The sequence below is a fragment of the Mytilus californianus genome, unplaced genomic scaffold (genome assembly GCF_021869535.1).
Source record: "Mytilus californianus isolate M0D057914Y unplaced genomic scaffold, xbMytCali1.0.p SCAF_4, whole genome shotgun sequence".
Classification (NCBI taxonomy): domain Eukaryota; kingdom Metazoa; phylum Mollusca; class Bivalvia; order Mytilida; family Mytilidae; genus Mytilus; species Mytilus californianus.
The window spans coordinates 122,409,241-122,428,712 of record NW_026262690.1 but is presented as its reverse complement, the minus strand read 5'-3'; the positions used below and the strand labels follow the sequence as shown (position 1 = coordinate 122,428,712).

Sequence of the window (19,472 nt, the reverse complement as noted above, 5' to 3'; positions counted from 1 at the left end):
TATAGAAAGAAATCATGTTGGTAAGATTTTACAATAATCTTTTCTTAGAACCATGCTTTAAGACACATTTAGTATTATTATAATTACTCCGTCTTTTTTCAGACTATTTGTAAAGAAGAATGCCCACCTGACTGTAGTGGTAAGTAAAAAATTTTTAAACAGATTTAAGAATGTACATAATTGATTTATGTTCATCGTTATCATTTTGCTAAGTTTCTTCTGTTTCCTTATTTAACATCTGACTCGGACTTCTTTTTAACTGAGTTTGACTGTGCGTATTGCTGTGTGTTCTTTTATTCCACATTGGCTAGAGGTATAGGGGAGGGTTGAAATCTCACAAAACATGTTTAACCATGCCACATTTTGCGCTTGTCCCAAGTCAGGAACCCCTGGCCTTTGTTAGTCCATTAGTTTGTTTCCATTCTCAATTTTATGTATCTAGAGATAGTGGATATAATACTTGAATTTGTTTTGTTATTTACTTGTATTTCTCCGGTTAAGCAATTAATAGCAAGTAAGCTTTTATCATTTAAATTGTAATCACTTTTGTTAACAATATAAGGTATACAACATGTACAAGGTAAAACATCTTTACTGAATTAAAATAATCGGAAGCTCATGGACATATTATTTTACCCTTAAATCTGACAGTAGCAATTCGCTTGAATTTCTTGATAAAAATATTAGCCTTTACTACGTTTTTGCATTTCAAATAATTACGAAACTAATGATTCTCTTTGGGTTTTGTTGTTCTTTATAGGTCTTTTTTGTCAAATAGGTCCTAAATAATTTAAATAAACTTGGCGTTCAAAATTTTGGATTTGATCTGATAAAGGTACATCCAGAAAAATGCTTCGGATATGCCTAATTCATGAAGTGTTATTTTGATTTTACAACGGTATGGATCTCTCCAATAAATAACATAATACATTTCTAATGTACTTTTATTTGTCAGTTGCTTCATTGAGATTGTGAGCTATACACATGACTCCTATATTGCCATTAACATAACAGACCGCTACTTGAAAATTGCAATACCGTTATTACATTATTGGAGAACACACGTTGCCTCTTCTTTCATTTAATATCATATACACATGTTTGTAGGAATACCGACAGCAGTCTTAATTGAAAGTCCTAGTGAAAAACATCTCATAAGACTAGCTTCAGTATTGGATATCACAATGTTCCATCATTTCTTCCTGCATCTTGGAATGGAGACAAAAGACTGGCACAACATTCAGTATACATACTGGCAGCCTGTGGATGCTATGTTTATGGCATTAATGACATGGAGAGACAAAGGTTCGATGGTAACATTCAAGAAGATCTTAGATGCCTTTGAAAAGGTGGAGGACAATCAGCATCATTTATGCAAGGTACATCGAGGCTGTGAATTGTATATATAATCTAATCATTTTAGCGGTATTTTAAACAAAGCCATATAAGCGGGAGATTTAGCTAGCCATAAAACCAGGTTCAACCCACCATTTGTTCTTGGAATTCCCTGTGTCAAATCAGGAATATGGCAGTTGTTGTTAGATGGTTCGATTCTATGTGCGTTAGCGTTTGTTTTTGTTGTATTTTAATGTTTCAGTTGTTCCGTTGTTTTCCTCTTATAGATAATGTGTTTCCCTCGGTTTTGGTTTGTGACCCGGAATTGTTTTCGCTTGGTCAATTTATGACTATTGAACAGCGGCATACTACTGTTGCCTTTCTTTATATAAATTACACAGCATTTGAGTTGTCAAAATTAATTTACTATAATGTAATTTTCACTACCTTGGTTTCAACCCATTAGGGTTGGTTTGCTTTCGAAGGACGGTATCACACCATAAGAATTTTTAAAGAAGAGTACCAAATATGTAATAGGTAAATTACTATATCAATGATGCTTAAATTATCCCTTCATGAATTTTGTGATCATGTTTTGGTGTTGTGTTTGACGTTGTTATAAAAGCGGGAGGTTTGGCATGCCACAAAACCAGGTTCAACCCACCATTTTTTCTTAAAATGTCCTGTACCAAGTCAGGAAAATGGCCATTTTTATATTATAGTTCGTTTCTGTGTGTGTTACATTTTAATGTTGTGTTTTTGTTGTGTCGTTGTTCTCCTCTTATATTTGATGCGTTTCCCTCAGTTTTAGTTTGTAACCCGGATTTGTTTTTATCTCTATCGATTTATGAGTTTCGAACAGCGGTATACTACTGTTGCCTTTATCTAGATTCAAATAGCAGATATAATTTATCCACTTTTAATCCAAATCGTTTTATTAACCCGTCTTGGAAGAGGCTTATTATGGTACACTGTGTCAGCCATTCTTTAACACTACATACGATAACTCATTTGCTTGAACCAATTATTATGAAATTTTAACACAGCATTTGGCATGACGGCAGAAAAAAATGAAGACAACACGTTATTAATTAAATGCGTCCGAAGCGCTTTTCTGGATTAACCTTCATCAGGAACTCGCAAAGCCGAATAATTGAAAGCCAAGGATGTATATATATAAGAATCGAATCTTTTGAAGAGCTATATGAATAGCCAAATTCATATAAAGTCAACTTTGCCTCAGGGAGTTCAAACCTCAGTTTCTTTATAATTTCAAAATTTATAAACGGATAATTTTAGAAAGGTTTGTTATAAATCATGTCAGTCCCGAAGTACTCACTAATGGGCTGATGATACCCTCGAGGACTAGTAGTCCACCAGCAGAGGTATCGACCCAGTGATGTAAAAAAATGAAGACAACACGTTATAAATTTAACGCGTCCGAAGCGATTTTCTGGATTTACCTTCATCGGGAACGCTCAAAGCCGAATAAATGAAAGCCAAGGATGTATTAGAATCGAATCTTTTGAAGGGCTATATGAGCAAAAGTACCTAGAAAAATAGCTAAATCCATCTAATAATAAGTCTCTTCGCCTGAGGAAGTTTCCCTTAGATATTTTAAATTTGTGGTGTCGTTCAAGAATTTAAGGACTCCAACGGTCAAATTTAAGTATTTTTTTCACATATTGCACACTTACTCCAGTATGCTTGTATTTATTTCCTCAAAACTTTGCCTATTTTTTTTTTTGAATGATAAAAGAAAGCCTCTTTTTGATTTTTAAATTTCTGGTTTTTCGTTCAATAGTTACGGGACTTTTAGTGTCAGATTGAGAATTTGTTTTACATGTTGAACCATAACTTGAGTATACTTGGAAATAATTGATGGAAAACTTTACATAATTGGTGTAATTGGTTAAAGTAAGGTACTTTATTTGCCAAGACTCACTTTTAAGCTCTAAAAGTGTTAAGTAGAATTTGTTTTGAATTTGATATGAAGAACATTTAAATTTTTCCTTTGCCGTTTCTGAATTAGAACTTTGGATTTTTGTCATATAAAGGAAAGTTCATGTTTATTATTAAGTCAAAAGTTTTTAGAATAGTTTAAATAGTTTACCTAACACTCTACCTAATTAAAAAAAAATGGAATCATTTCAAGGTAAGCAAGGCTTCACATGACCTTGGGCTCATTTTGATGGTCATTGATCAGTTTATTTTTTTTGTGATTAATTACGTTCCCGAATTACTGTAAGCAAAAGAGAGGCGAAGGATACCAAAGGGATATTCAAATTCATAAGTCGAAAATAAACTGACAACGCTATGGCTAAATAAAGAAAAAGACAAACAGCTAACAACAATACACAAAACACAACATAGAAAACCAAAGACTGAGCAACACGAACCCCACCGAAAGCTGGTGGACTATGCTTATTGTATGTAATAATGGTATGGTGCACATGTCCGTCTATCAAGGTTTATATAACCTTAGCCAAATTTTAAAGAATCATTGATAATTTCATGTTTATTCAAAATCTGTATTTAATCTTTGATCTTACATACTTCATCATTGAATTTAATCATACTCAGTAAAGCATTTTAGCTAATACTCTTGATACACTTGACTGCATGGGGTTTAACCGGTTCACTTATCATAGACCAGTCCATTTATATACAGGTTTTGTGGGATAGAGTCAACAATGGAGTGCCCAGTTATGGCCATTGATCCGGTTAAAATATGTAAACACTATATGTGTATTCGCAAAGTAAGTAGTGAGACACAGCCGTTGATTTTCTTGTAAAATGGAGTTTTAAAACATGTAGAAATTGTCACATTTTGGAAATTGTGGATATTAAAGTATAACTATGACGACGGCTGTTGCAAAATATGATATGTTGTTTTTTTGAGAGGAAAGTATCTTCATACGCTATGCTATAAATCAGTAATAATAATTACAATAACAATCATCCTTATCCCACACATCTTCAACTAGACTGTCCTTATGCAAATTAAAACGTTAGCTCTGCCTGATCAGTTAAAATACATCGGTAATAGTTATTGGAAACAAGCAGGAAATGATTCTCAAGTAGGTTTGAATTTTTCAATAATGTTGTAAAAGTTTATTTGTTTCAATTGGTTAAATATAGCGCCAATAAAGAAACTAAAAAAAAATTTCTTTTTAGTCCATCAAAATTATATTCTATTTCGTAGTAATTGATTTGATAATGTGCTTCCTGTACAAAAATGGGAAAAAGTGTTGTCTTTTTTTTTGTTTTTTTTTTATATATATATAAATATATATTTCATACGAAGACGTCATGTAATCCATGTTGTATGAGTGCACTCAATTACTTGCATTGTTTTAACTCTTCATTACAAGATGAAAAACAATCATTTTTCAGGTATTGAAAGAACAGCCAGGATTACCAGGTGAGAAGTTTCCTCCTATTTTATACTAATTTGAATTACATTCTAAACATTTATTTTTATGACCAAATCTATTCATATACTTACTGAATTGATGATGTAAACTTTGAAGAAAAAAACATTCGATTACTTTGCATTCACCAAATTCTTGTGTTTTATGCACGCATGTTACATTATTCTGTGCAACTTCATTTAAACCTCTTACTATTTAACTTTACTCTTTATCTTACTGAGCTATACTGTGATACTGTATAATTTTTCATCATATTAATGTTGAAAATGTACCCTCACCTGTTTAATGTTTGTTTTTATGAAATTTACCTTTAGTAATATGTTATTTATTTCAAATGAAGATTTTGGAGAAATATTGCAGATCATGTTATCCTATTTCATATTTGTTGTTTTGACTTTTTAGAAATAGCTGGCTTTGGATTTGAAGATACTCCTTCAGAAAGTTTTCTGTCAACACTGCCATACAAGTTAGGATATTGTGTGCTTCCTCTAGGCATTGAATTGGGTTTAAGAATTGCTGATATAGAGTCAGTATTCGTTAGACATCAAAAGCAATTGTTTTCGCAGGTATATGAGGTCCTGAAAATATGGAAACAGAAAACTCCAGAGAATACTTATTCAAATTTAATGCTTGCAATTCAGCGTGTTAGAGGAAAACAATTTCTAAAACGAAATTTTGGTTGTGATAACTGAGATTTGCGAAGCAGTCGTACGGATATGATGATGTAAGAGGACTGTGTGAAGATATATATGGACTAAGTAGTCAGCTATTTTTTTTTTACAATTTTTAACTATCATTGAATTGGCAAACTTAAACGAAACGAAACAATTAAAGCTAGAATTAGAGTAAAGCTATATTACTCAACTATAATCTACTTTCTTTAATAATTTTCTTTGTTTATTTTTTCCGCTTTCTGATATCTTTTTGTATGGTTTATGATGTATGTAACATGAAATGATTACTTTGTAACTGGTAAATACCATCAACTGATTGGCTCACAAGGCAAAACAGTTATACAAGAGAGATTTCATTGTAGATATGACAAATCAAAAGATGTAATCAGAGTAGACAATGAGCAGAGTTGAAAATGTCAAATATTAATTAATTATCCTGCTGAATTAATTTGTATTAGAAATCCTTTTTAAACTATTTGATCAAAATTTTGTATTGTTTATAAAATGAACAGTTGATTACTAAATTTATCATGTGAAATGTGATGAAATGTTTTTGTTGTAAGCTCAACTGGTCTAAAGGCCAGTGTTATCTTTTCCCATCACTCGGTTTCTGTCGTCCGTTAACTTTTACAAAAATCTTCTCCTTTGAAACTACTGGGTGAATTGGAAATAAAATTGGCCAAACTCATCATTTGGGTATATTTGTTTCAAAGATGCGTTTGATGATCTCACCTGCCAGCTAACTTGGTCGATATCTCTAAAATTTGAACATACGGGACAAATGCATGTTTGCCTATTGTCTACAGTTAAAGAAAATCTGACGTGCCAAACGTTTAGAATATCAAGATGTACCGTACATTCTATCCAATTTGTCGAAACATGAATGTCGACTCCTTAAAGGACTTTATGCCTTTAGAAATTGTTTAGGTAGCAATAAAAATAAATTCAATTCAATTTTATGGAAAAATGAAGTGAAATGCATATGTTTTTTTTTTATTTAGTCTACTGATAGATAAATGTCTATGGTTTCAAAAACTATATAATTCAAATGGATTGAAATTCTACTTTGAACCAAATTTTAGTCTATTTGTGACATTTTCATCCCACCCCTCTTTTTGCAATATTGTGCATCAAATATATGCAGAGTGTTGCAGAATGTATTTCTCCATTTTAACTATTTGAAATCAAATATATAGAAGATGCTGTTTCCATGGGAAAAATGGTGCGCAATATAAATTCAGCAAAAAAGAGATTGAAGTCATGAATTAGTTAACGATAATACAGATAATGAAAGTGCACATGGAAGTAGATGAGCGATATATGCTCTTTAGAGCATTTTAGTCCTTTTTATGTACAAAAAGAACTAACTAAAAGAAAAAATGTGTATAGATACTGTTCTAGCTTTGTTATTAGCATATGACTAATCACAATATGTTAAATAATATTAACTGCAAAAATTTTACAGCACCATTTGTGCATTTATTTAACATTGACGATGTCGAAAAAGTGTGATTTATGAGTTTGTTATTAGGTCAGTTTCAGGGCAACGACTAAACTTCAGATATGCTCGAGGCAAACTATTTGAAAATCCAAACCATGATCAAATTTTCAAAAGCTGAACCTATGAATATATTTTATAAAGTTTCAAAGATATTTTCTCCTGCCAGAAACAAGGAACAGGAGCTTCTCATACTACTGGTCAAATATATTAATGCGCAGGGTAAGTAGATTAATTGATTTGATCACTGCTTGGTCAAACCGAAGCCGTTACAAGGCCTACTTTTTTACTGACTTCTTAACTTTGATTTATTGTGTATTATGTTTGTAGTTTAAAAGTCCCATGACGTCACAATAAATGCATTTTTTGTCGGACCCCTCTTCACCTTTCTTGAAAAACATAGGTTTTTGGTCAATTTTCAGGGAGATGCAAGTACCAACTAATAATTTATCGCAATGTTGGTAAATATGTTAAATGTTTTTGTTAAACTTGAATAGAAGCAATATATCTAACTAACAAATACACGTGTATAAAATATGCAATGTGTTTGTTATGTTTGTAGAAATATAGGTATGCCTTCTTCCTACCGTATAATCTGAATCTTCATAATATTTCAAAGATCCTACAGTTTTAATTTGTACATACTTTTTAATCTAACATCTCTTGATTTTGTAATACTTAAAATTAATGTATGTCATTAACTTACTAATTTTCCTCAGTAGATGTGACATATTTGCCGATGAAACTATGCTGACATCCCGCAAACAATATAGAATCGACAGCAACAAGAGTTCATCTTTTCTTGTCCACCAATTATTGCCATGACTTTGTGAATTAGTTTCCATTGTTGGATCCAAGATGTGTTCCAGGTGTTGTATCCCTCCCACTCTTTTTTCGATTGTGTGAACGTTTCATGGTGTTCCGGGGGGTTGGACCCCCGCCCTTTTCAAAATGACTGGATCCGCACCTGGTTTTGGACGTCCTGTGGCCGTATTCGTCTTATGTGTGTAATCTAAATAAAAATCTTCCCATCTGACTATACTGGGTCAATTGAAACTGCATTAATTTGATACGGTGATTACAATTATTCTTTGGGTATCTAGGATATTTGATCATGGTGTTCCCGAAGATCGAAGATGTACCAACAAAGGTTGCCTTAAATAAATTGTTCGGGGTTTAAGAGACAAAATGGTAATATCGTTTGGCTTCAATTTAAATGTGTAGCTTGAATTTAGTGCAATAATTAGTCACAAATAAACTGAAAATATTGGTCAGGTAACTTGAATTTGTCCTAAATACAGCTGTTGTTGTCAGAGTAATAAGTGCAGTGTCCGTTTTCCGCTTTTGCTGTTGATAATGTAGTGAAATTTAGAGTATAATGAAGAGTTACAAATTGCTTGAGACTTTTGTTCCTGATGAACTACATTTGACTTCAAACATTTCTGTAAATAATGCTTACAAAACTCATGAAAATGTCGACTTTCTCCGTCAAGGTCACTTAAGTTAATGCCTTGAAATTTGAAACATAACATACATCTTGCAATAATAATGATTACATATTTAATTAATACAATTGAAAGCTCAGAAATCGATTGGTCATTTATCTTTCTGATGGATTTTCGTTAATAGAAGTACATATTAATAAAGTTTTTCATTATGTAAAGCAAGTATTATGTCTGGTAAAAGTGAGGCAAAAGATACCAAAGGGACAATCATACTCATAAGTCGAAAATAAACTGACTAAAAAAAACCAAACAAACAACAGTACAAAAAACACAACATAGAAAGTTGCTCATGTATATACAAACCCATGCAGTGATCAGTCTGCTTCGGTAGGTTACATTCGGAGGGAAAGGAGACGGGACTGTAGATACGACAATTGGAACATATCCGTCTCCATCTGTGAAACAGATATCCCATAACGGTCAACCAACTCGTGATGGCGTCTGTAAACAATTAATAGCTTCCCTGTGAGCAGCAATCCTCTTTTAGGGAAATCGTGATAGGAAATACAAGCCCTTGAATATCGTATCAACTGGGAGATGTATACTCCGTATGCAGTCGCTGCTGGGCGGTTTCTACATAGAAATGAAAAGTTCACAATAGGGAAGCTGAAATCATCTCTTTTGTCGTAAAGTTTTGTTTTCAACCGACCATTATTGTCAATTTCTAGATGTTAGTCAGGATATGAGTCAGACTTAACTGTATCTGCATGCTGTATACCTTACTTTAAGTTCTATGGGATACTAGTAGATGCGTTCAACAAAGTCACCAAATTTTGATTTATTTAGTGAGAGAACATCCTCTATTTAGCGGAAAGTGAAGTTAAAGGATACTGCCAACTTCTTTTCTTTCTTCCTCAGAAGTTCTTGTATGAAGTCAGCCTCATATGAATAAAGGAACAAGTCGACAAGAAGAGGAACACAGTTGGTTCTTATGGGAATGTCGATTGATTTTGTAAAAACAACTCCTTCAAACGTAACATATTTATTGTCAATCACGAAATCAAGTATCTTCATACTGTCAGTGTCGGAATTTTTCGTTTGAATCAGAGGGATTTAATTACAAAGTCCAGTTTATCCCTTCCGAGGCCGGACAAGATACTTGTATATTTGTATATACGTTATACTTGTATCTACGTTGGCCATTATTTTTAACGAAACAAAGCAGGACCAACTCTTTCAATATGTCTTTTAGTTTGAAATGGGGAATACGTGTGTGAAGTGAAGAACAGTCAAATGTTTCAATACTATTGCAAGATGAAAGAGTCTTAGATTGCATGCACTCTAAAGGATCTTTGAATTGTTTAATTATCCACATCTGATTCACGCCACCTCCAGAATTTTAAGTTTTACGATAACTTTGGAGACCAGCTTTGATTACTGATCAAATTGATGTTAATAATTTAGATAGAGGTTTCGTAGAGCACTTGGAAGACCCAGCAATAAACTAGTAGCGTTGTTTGAAAGAACAATTATGTAGTTTAGGTATCCAATACAGTGAAGGAAGATCCGGTTCTTCATCTTTGGTTGAAATTCCAAAGGAAGATAAAATAGACCTATATGTATCCTAGATTTCCTCCTTGGTAAGTGTCATGGGGGATATAATTCAAATATATTTTGTCAATTAAACAGATATTAAATATATAGATTACATCACTGCAACAAGTGTGTTACGATATTTATCCACTCGAGACAGTTAAGTTTTATTCTCTTATGGTTGTGGCCTGTTATCTATTTCTTGCATGAATAGATATTTCTCGTAAATTGGATATCGCTTGATATCAACTCTCGTTATTTAATTAAATAGTAATAATAAACTCACCGAAGGCTCGTTTATTATTATATTGAAATTAAATAACTCGAGTTGATATCAAGCGATATCCCATTCTCACACGTTATGAAACCTATAAATATTTAAAGCGCGAGGCTTGCCGAGCTTTTAAAATAATTAAAATTTAACTGTTGAGAGTGGAGAAATATCATAATACACGAGTTATAGTGGTGGAATCTGTTTCTCTAATGATTTTTATCCTTCATTTTCAAAACAAATTGTGTTCTTTATATAAATGTGACGTCATCAGGCATGGTCGCCTTTTTTCATGACGTCACAATAGGAAATCAAGAAAATTTAACGTAAAAATTAAATTTCGACCAATCATTTGCTGAGAACAGATATTTCACTAGTGAGGATAAATTGTTTTCTCACATCGCTCAAGAAATGTGAAAATAGCACAAAATTAGAGAAACTTTCAGTTCCCAAGTGAATTGTCAATACCAAAATCGTTTAACAAGCAGTTTTTGTAATGTGATTACTTTAGTAACACACAAAAACTATGTTGCATTGGGGCTTTATCTGCGCATACAACAACATACATGTATTTGTTATGAAGGAAGGACAGGTGTTTTGCAACATTTAGGATATAAAGATTGAACATGCATTGGAATTCATAGAGCCATTTAGTTTTTAAATTCTGATTTGTATCAACGACCGCACAGCTTTCATCCATTTGGAAATAGTATCTATGTCTTCTTTCACGTGTTTAACCAATTGCCTGTCATAATCCTCGATCGACTGAATCAATCAGTATTTTGAAGTTATGAGTGAACTGATTTATGATGACGATATGAGAAGGGTGCGCATATCCTACTCCACAAGTGACATCCGTCGTGTTGCTAATGTAGGTGTATATTCGGCGATGTCACATTTGAGGAAAAGAGGACGGGATTGTAGTTACGATATTGGTACAAATCCGTCTTCATCTATGAAACAGATATTCCATAAAAGTCACCAACTCGTGATGGCGTCCGTACAATTTCCGAAGGGATGACTTCAATAACTTGGAAACCTTGGTTTTATAGCTGCTCTGAAATCAGCAACCCTCTGTCAAAGACGTCATGATAGGAAATGCAAGCTCCAGAATATCGCATCAACTGGGAACTATATTAAATTATATAAAAATAAGAAGATGTGGTATGATTGTCAATGAGACAACTCTCAACACGAGACCATCTAACAACTATAGGTCACCGAACGGCCTTCAGAAATGAGTTAATATCTTACCGCATAGTCATCAATTAAAGGCCACGAAATAACAAATGTAAAACAATTCAAACGAGAAAACTATAACGGCCTGATTTATTTACAAAATAATGAACGAATATTAAAACAAATATGATGTACAGCAACAAACGACAACAACTGAAGTACAGGCTCCTGACTTGGGACAGGCACATACAGAATGTGGCAGGGTTAAACTAGATTGAAGGTGCGCCAATCCTCCCCTCACCTGGGACAGTGGTGTTACAGTATAACATAAGAACAAACTATAAAAACCCGTTGCAAAGGGCTTAACTCATCAGATCGATACAAAGCAGAAATACATCTAACAAAAACAGAGTGGACGTGGCAGGATACTTATACATCCGCACAACAATTAGACACTAAATGTAAAAAAGAAGATGTGGTATGATTGCCAATGAGACAACTCTTCACAAGAGACCAAATGACACAGAAATTAACAACTATAGATCACCGTACGGCCTTCAACAATGAGAAAAGCCCATACAGCATAGTCAGCTAAACAGATCTTAGATTACTCGCAGTTACTGGCAGCTAGTTCAAAGCAAATAACAACTAATAAAAAAATCATGCATTTAGACTAATATATCAATCAGTTCACATCCAACATCCAATGGACTTTGTGTAAAGACGTCGTTTACAGTCAGAGAAAACATGACCTTGTGCAATGCAAAGATACAGGTATCGACAGATTGTAGAGCAATGAATGTGCATAGGTATGTCAGGTATATAAAATTTCAAAACTTGGATTTCATTTTATTAATCTAAACCCTTTTGATATTAAAATTTATTTAAAACACATTCAAGAGAGAATCAAAGATACAGCCTTTCAAACGCAAGGACTGACATCAATCAAAATAAAAAAATAAACTTCGTTAATATGCTGGTGGAGTTTTTATTCCCCGAGGGTATCACCATCCCAGTAGTCAGCACTTCTGTGTTGACATGAATTATCATTGATATGGTCATAATTATAAATTAACTGTTGAATTTTTGAAATCCTAAGACTTTTCTACCTCAGGAATAGATTACCTTAGCTGTATTTGGCAAAATTTTTAGGAATTCTTGGTCCTCAATTCTGTTCAACTTCGTACTTTATTTCGCCTTTTTAACTTTTTTTTATTCGAGCGTCACTGATGAGTCTTTTGTAGACGAAACGCGCGTCTGGCCCAAATACAAAATTTCAATCCTGTTATCTATGATGAGTTTATATACTATATAAACCAAATATAAGACCCTCATACGTTGATCAATACAAATCCAAATGTGTTAGATCAACATTATGTAAACTAAGGATAAGTGCTCATACTTTATCATGTGAGAGATAACCTCATTAAAAAATTAAATTAAAAATTAAAACAAAGTACCTTCTTTGTCATATAACTTGCCTATACCAATTCTAAATAGTAATTCCTAAACAGTATTAAAAATTGTTGTGAACTATTTGAATGAATGTTTGTTGGTGAGAAACTCATTATTAAAAGGTACTTGATTTCTTTTTTTTTTTAATAATTTATATATTTTTATATATTTTTCTCATACTTATCCACTTATCCAATATTGATACCAATAAAACAATATTCAAAGATCTAATTATAGTGCTGAATCGGTAAGCTTTTAGAATAAGTTTATTCAAAGGATCGATAAGTTTACACGGATTGTATCTAAATTTCCGGTATCGGGTAAACGACATCTCCGTAAAAATAAGAATGTGCTATAAGTTTTCTACAGGTACAACCAAACGTCCAAGCCAAATATTTATCTATGGAGGAATTTTGAGGTTTTAAGTAATTTGAGGTAACGAAATCCCTGACTTCATAATTTACCAGTAATACATAGATTACGTTCTTTGAAATCCGAAACGTCACAACAGACACGGGCATAGCGAACAAGTTGAGATAAATAAACACCGTAAGATGGTGTTAAAGGAGAATCACCGTCCAAAAAAGGAAAATTAACAATAGGAACGAAAATCCTTCCTTTTGTCGTAAATTCTAATGTAGAGTTTCCCGTGTAAAACTGAAATATCTAAATCTAGGAAAGGAAAGTTATTATCTTTTATATCTGATCTATTTAATATAAGTTCCTTTGGGTAAATTTCAGCAGTATATTTAGAAAATTATTGATTATTTAATGAAAAATATTAATTTTGGCCATAAGCAGTGATTCATTACAGTACAAGAACAGGTCTGCTAATAAAGGGGCGTAATTGGTGCCTATAGGAATAACTACAACCTGTCGGTAATACTCCATTTTCTGGCGCTACTGGGATGTTGCTACATAGTAATGGAAATTTCACAAATCGGAAGCTTACATTATCTCTCTTATCGAAATGTTTAGATGTAAATCAAGATATATGTTGTATACTTTGTATCAATAAAGTTGAGAATGGAAATGGGGAATGTGTCAAAGAGACAACAACCCGACCATAGAGCAGACAACAGCCGAATGCCACCAATGGGTCTTCAATGCAGCGAGAAACTCCCGCACCCGGAGGCGTCCTTCAGCTGGCCCCTAAACAAATATTTATACTAGTTCAGTGATAATGGACGTCATACTAAACTCCAAATTATACACAGGAAACTAAAATTAAAAATGATACAAGACTAACAAAGGCCAGAGGCTCCTGACTTGGGACAGGCGCAAAAAATGCGGCGGGGTTAAACATGTTTTTTGAGATCTCAACCCTCCCCTATACCTCTAGCCAATGTAGAAAAAACAAACGCACAACAGTACGCACAGTAAAACTCAGTATAAGAGAAGTCCGAGTCCGATGTCAGAATAGGAAACAAAAGAAAATAAACAAAATGACAATAATACATAAATAACAACAGACTTCTATAGCAGTTACTGACATGCCAGCTCCAGACCTGAGTCACCTCAATTAAACTGATTGAAAGATTATGTCTTCATCATATGAATATCAGGCACAATCCCTACTGTTAGGGGTTTAGTATTATACCGTAATAAAATATATGAGAAGAATAATCAAGTTCTATTTGATAGAATGCGTTTAACAGTCATCAAACATTTGGATTATTTAGTGACAGGGCATCATCTATATAGCGGAACGTGAAGTTAAATGATAATGGTTTATTTCGTGCTTAAAAGTTCTTATATGAGATCTGCCTCGTGTGAATCAAGGAACAAGTCGGCGCAAAGATGAGCACAGTTAGTTCCCATAGAGAATATTGTTTGTTGAAAAACACGTCCTCTAAACGTAAAAATATGTTGTCTATCAAGAAATCCTTTATCTTGATAGAGTCAATTTAAGAGATTTGTTTTGTTTTAATCAGTGTTTTTTTATAAAGTTGAATGTATCCCTTTCTAAAACAAGATATCTGTGTCTACTTTGGCTTTTTTCAGTGAGACAAATTAGGACAAAACGTAACAAACATGTTGTCAGTCAAGAAATCAAGAATCTTGGTGGTGTCAATTCAAGAGATTCTTTGTTTTGTTTTAATCCGTGATTTTTTTACAAAGTATGGTTTATCACTCTCTCACTGCCCCTAAAATACAGATTAATTCTGAAGCCCGGCTTTTATTGCTGATAAAATTGATGTTAATAGTTTAGAATGAGGTTTAGTGGAGCACTTGGAAGACTCAGCAATATAACATTGTGTGTATTGACATTTATGTACTTTATACATGTATCCTCGTTGGTTGATTTCTAAGGAACAGAGAACAGGCTTATGATTGATCATGATTTCTTTTTTTGGCAAGTGTTGTGGGCGTACATGTTCAGTTTCCAATTGAATTTCAATACCTTATTCTTTCATCTAGCAGTTTATGTTATGTGATTTACACTCCAAAAGGATGTTGTATGTGGCTTTATCTGCGGGGACTTAACCATATTTGTCATTAAAGATAGATGAAGCTTGTGTATTAAACACCTAATTTTAACTAACTTTCATATCCGTGGTATACTTTTTCAAAAATCTTCTACCCTAAAACGTATGAGCCGATTTCAACAAAGCTTATGGTGAATAGTCCTTGGCGTATGTAGTATAAAAGTGTGTATTTTTTCCCGGGCAGGCAACAAACAAGACAGTATTTATTGAAATAAAATATGATATTGCTGATTGAAGTCGGAAAAACTGTTTGTTTCGAGGAATAATAGTCCCCAAAGAGCCTGATTCGTTCACCTGCATGGTAATATATGTCTTTTTGATATTTATAGTTTTCGTTTGTTGCAATCAGTTACGTTTGCTGTTTGCTGTTTACAGTTTATATCTAGCTATTCAAGTTAAGTTTTGGAGCTAAAAATGTAATTTAATGGCATTAATAAATCCTATAAAATAGTGCGATAATTTAGCAATGTTGACTAACTTGTAGATCCAATTCTGCCTAGCTTTTTTTATTTTAGTTTTTTCGCCTTTTTAAAGTTTCTCTCTTACTCCTATTTTTTTTTTTTACAAAAATGCCAAAAATAGACTTAAATCATCAATCAGGGGAAATAACTTCTATAAGCAGTTGGATGGCAATTTTGGCCATGATGACTTAGTTGCAGATCTTAATTTGCTGTATAGTTTTGCTCTTTAAAATTACTGTCTATATTTAATACAGTGTTTGCAAATACTGAGAAAATTAGTCTTTCAAGGGCAATACCTCTTATAAGAGGTCAATTGACGATTCGTCCATATTGACTTATTTGTAGCTCATATTTTGTTGAACCTTTTTACTATTGAAAGATTCTCTCTATGAACTGTACAGTAGTTTCCTTTAAAAAAACAAAAGGGTAAAATCCTCATCTAAAGGCAATAGCTCCTATAAGTTGATATATTTGTAGATCTTATACAGTCTTGTGGTTCAAAAGTGTTTCACCTTTCGAAGATTCCCCTATTATTTAATATAGAAACGAATTTTTGATAAAAATTCTTCCAAAAGACAATTCTTGTCCAAATGGAATGATTGTTTTCCCATCAAATACAGAAATGTCTGCAGTTTCTTGCAATAGTTATGAAATATATGTATGATTTATATTTTTAGGAAGATCTCTGTTATATATAAAGACAGATGCGAATTTCTGCACAAAAAAAACTTATAGCCTGTTTGAATTGTTTTACACTAGTCAGTTTGGGGTCCTTTATAGCTTGCTGTTCGGTGTGAGCCCAGTGTTGGAGGCCGTACTTTGATCTATAATTGTTAACTTTTTATACATTTTGACTTGGATGGAGAGTAGTCGCATATTGGTACTCATACCACATCTCCTTATTTATATATAGGAAAAATGACAAATAATTTCAATATAATTTCTATACAAGTAATGATTTCTCAGTAATGACATGTTATAAAAATATTTCATTATACCCAGAAAAAAACTGCAGACATTTACGAGTTTCTCATTAAAAATTTCATCAAAATCCTGGGACTATTATACTTAGTATAATAGTCCCAGTCAAAATCGGACCTCAAATTAATTTTCGACAAAGTTTAAAAAAAAAAAATATACGAAATTTCGGAACAGCGAAACACTTTTTACCACAGGAGATAGAAACCTGAGACATAGTATGCCCTATGAATAACTTACTTACGGTGACACCTAAGTAATTTATAGGAACGTTTTGGTTCTCTTTATCTTTGACTTTCTATTTGTTACTTAGTTACATTTTGATCCGTTGTTGAGATTTACGTTAACCGGAAATCAGGCAAAACATCAACAACTTTTACTTTAGCAGCGAATTGCCCAACTCATTCAATTTGTCAATGCCAGGAGACGTTATTCATTTAAATGTCGGCGGAACCAGGTAGATATAGTAAAAGATACTGCTGTGACCAGTGTAACCATTCTCATGTAGCAGCTACAAATTCTGATATGTTGATTTTAGGACATATTTCTGGACATATAATTCCATATATGTCTAGAAATCTGTCCTAAAATCAACGTCAGAATTTGTAACTGCTACAGGAGAATACACCTTATCGCTATTTGTCCGCCATTACTTGACATCACACAGGTTCCCGTAAAATTTTGACGTCATAATACAAAATATCTGACGCCACAATGGAAAAGTGAATGTTGTATGACGTCAATAGTTCAAGGTGGACAGATTCTCGGGTCAGCCGGGAATAGCGATAAGGTGTATGGTTACACTGGTGACAACAGTAACATTCACCATTTTAAGTTTTTTATATATATGTAAGGTACAGAGTTTGGTTACATTCTCTTTTTACAAGCGTTTTTTTTTTTCTCACTTTGAATTAAAATCTAGAAGTTTCTGAGTTATATTTTATTTTACGTTTGTTCCTCCTATCGAATCTTGTTATGTCAGAGATTATCATTAAATCAGCTACAAAATGGAGTATAACACACCTCTAACTGTAGCAAGCCTTCCAAGTAGGTCAACCATAGATTATTTAGCTTTTCAGAGCCAAGCAGCAATGTTAATCTTATTAGTCTCAAGCAGACAAGTTTTGTACTAAATTTTTGGCATTTCATGACGTCAATGAATTTCATCTAAGTGTTGTCAAATATACATTGTAAATAACTGTCAGGCACCAAACTTCGTCTTCATTTAATTAATACATGTAGCTGCCAAATTTTTAAACTAAGAATAAATCAAAGCTACATGTATGTAATGACCTTAATAAACATGATGAATAACCAACAATAAGAACATGTAGATGTCTATATTCATTACTTTTGACATTCTTCTGAAGTTCACATAGCTTAGAGACAAACTATAAAAAAAAAAAGCGTTTGGTGAACAATGACAAATGAATGGTGTATAGATTTATAACATAAAAACCATTAAGCATGCATCAAAAACCCTTAAGGCCAGTACAGTGTGCCTCAGTGAGGGCTTAAACATGTACATGTAGCAAAAACTCTCACAGTATCATTCAGGTTGACTGCTTAACAATGTCAACAAAATAAACATGATAAACAAACTGTTCAAAAGCCGAAAAATGGTGTGGCTGAGCCTGGCTCACAAAGGAAAACAATTTTTAATGCTTTAATATTTCCGTTAAAATAGATGTGCATGAAGGAAATCATCCAAACTAGCTGCATGAGTAGTGATCTTTGTAGAAAATTAAACAGCAAGTTCTTGTTTTATTGAAATAACTTTAATACTGTTTAATAGTTGCCTAAATTCAAGAGAAATCAAAAACCGGTATGTATAATTTTAGTATTGTATTTTTTCATCTTCTGTTCAGTTGTATCATGAAATGGTAAAATTAATTACTGAACATTTTTTAAGTGTACATGATCAGGGTACTGTGTTATCAATTTTTTTAATTTGTTCATCAGCATACATTAAGGTATGGTTATCTTTCAGATTCTCTACATCTCGCCAGACTTTAACATGGATACAAGACTCATTTTTTACCAGGTAAGTAAGTTTAGAAAAAAACTGTTTTATGCTGCAAGAAGAGAATATATAGAATTAGTAAGACATATCAGATATACAAATATATAGAATTAGTAAGACATATCAGATATACAAATATATAGAATTAGTAAGACATATCAGATATACAAATATATAGAATTAGTAAGACATATCAGATATACAAATATATAGAATTAGTAAGACATATCAGATATACAAATATATAGAATTAGTAAGACATATCAGATATATAAATATTTGAAAGTTTTTGTGTTTGTTCTGAAAAAAAAATCCACCAAATATTTGAAAATAAGAACAGCATAGATAATAAATTTTCATTAAGTTGTCATTACAAAGAATTGTTACATGGAAAACAAGTTACAAACAAACAAATCAAATGAATTGACATAATGAATTATGAATTGGTAGTACACGTGCTCCTGACATAGATTTCTGGAATAATCATCAAGATCATAAAGAATTTTCAAATTATGGAAGTTAGAAAACCAAACACATCAAATCTGGTATCAAAACAAAAAGGACATGATCAGAACAGTGAAAACACACATGATCAGAACAGTTAAAATGCACATGATCAGAACAGTCAAAACACACA

General features: G+C 32.7%; 2 protein-coding genes across 2 annotated transcripts in view; both read left to right on the top strand.

The window, feature by feature from the left end:
- The window catches only part of LOC127739295 (uncharacterized), a 99,672-nt gene extending 91,150 nt beyond the window's left edge, over positions 1 to 8,522 (top strand). The window contains exons 7-10 of the mRNA XM_052250963.1: positions 103 to 139; positions 1,108 to 1,379; positions 4,732 to 4,759; positions 5,172 to 8,522. Coding sequence (XP_052106923.1) covers positions 103 to 139; positions 1,108 to 1,379; positions 4,732 to 4,759; positions 5,172 to 5,461 — 627 coding nt within the window. The 3' untranslated portion in view covers positions 5,462 to 8,522. The remainder of the gene's footprint in view (positions 1 to 102; positions 140 to 1,107; positions 1,380 to 4,731; positions 4,760 to 5,171) is intronic.
- Positions 8,523 to 17,165: 8,643 nt separating this feature from the next.
- The window catches only part of LOC127739294 (BTB/POZ domain-containing protein KCTD3-like), a 32,684-nt gene continuing 30,377 nt past the window's right edge, over positions 17,166 to 19,472 (top strand). The window contains exons 1-2 of the mRNA XM_052250962.1: positions 17,166 to 17,269; positions 18,803 to 18,856. Of these exons, the coding sequence (XP_052106922.1) occupies positions 17,229 to 17,269; positions 18,803 to 18,856 (95 nt within the window). The 5' untranslated portion in view covers positions 17,166 to 17,228. The remainder of the gene's footprint in view (positions 17,270 to 18,802; positions 18,857 to 19,472) is intronic.